Consider the following 665-nt stretch of genomic DNA (forward strand, 5'->3'; position numbering starts at 1 on the left):
TACTGTATCGAGAAGGAGAGGGGTGAACTATCTGTTCTTCCGATACGATTGACCGGTCGAAAGATGGAGAGGCATGTCAACCTGTTGCACATGCAGGATCCACGAGACAGCAGCATCAACCACTTCGCGTGGATAAAAAATCTGTCCCGCCTCGTGAGCTCTCAACTCAGCAAGAAGAAGAACAAGAAATTCTTCTTGTTGCGACCGGTACGTATCGAGAAAATACTAAAATAGAATGTTATAAAAAGGCAAAAATTAAGTAAAGTATTTTGTATTTACAGATGCTTGCATTACTTCAGCTCGCAGGAACGACTGGATGCTCACACCGTGGATTGCAACGAGCTGAACGAGTGTGCGGTAGAGCTGCCGAAAGAAGACGCGAAATGGTTAACGTTCAGCAAACACGGTAACAAGGAACGTGTACCGTTCGTCGTGTACGCCGACCTGGAGTGCGTTCTAGAGAAGATGGACCCGAATCTGCCGGAATCTCAACACCACAAGGTACACAGTATCGGATACTACGTGCACTGCTCGTACGACGACGCGCTATCGATGTATCGGTGTCGTCGCGATAAGGATTGCGTCGCGTGGTTCGTCGAGGAACTCAAAGAATTGGCGCACAAAGTAAAGTCCGCTCTGTCCGTTAACGTTCCGATGGCAGAATT

The 665-nt window shown here is 48.0% G+C and overlaps 1 protein-coding gene across 1 annotated transcript in view; it reads left to right on the plus strand.

Annotated features, from left to right (window-relative positions):
• The first annotated feature begins 29 nt into the window (after positions 1 to 29).
• LOC105450356 overlaps positions 30 to 665 on the plus strand; it is a 1,777-nt gene continuing 1,141 nt past the window's right edge. Inside the window, exons 1-2 of the mRNA XM_011690149.1 lie at positions 30 to 207; positions 343 to 657. Coding sequence (XP_011688451.1) covers positions 64 to 207; positions 343 to 657 — 459 coding nt within the window. The 5' untranslated portion in view covers positions 30 to 63. The remainder of the gene's footprint in view (positions 208 to 342; positions 658 to 665) is intronic.

The sequence above is a fragment of the Wasmannia auropunctata genome, unplaced genomic scaffold, assembly GCF_000956235.1.
Source record: "Wasmannia auropunctata unplaced genomic scaffold, wasmannia.A_1.0 LD336063.1, whole genome shotgun sequence".
Lineage (NCBI taxonomy): Eukaryota > Metazoa > Arthropoda > Insecta > Hymenoptera > Formicidae > Wasmannia > Wasmannia auropunctata.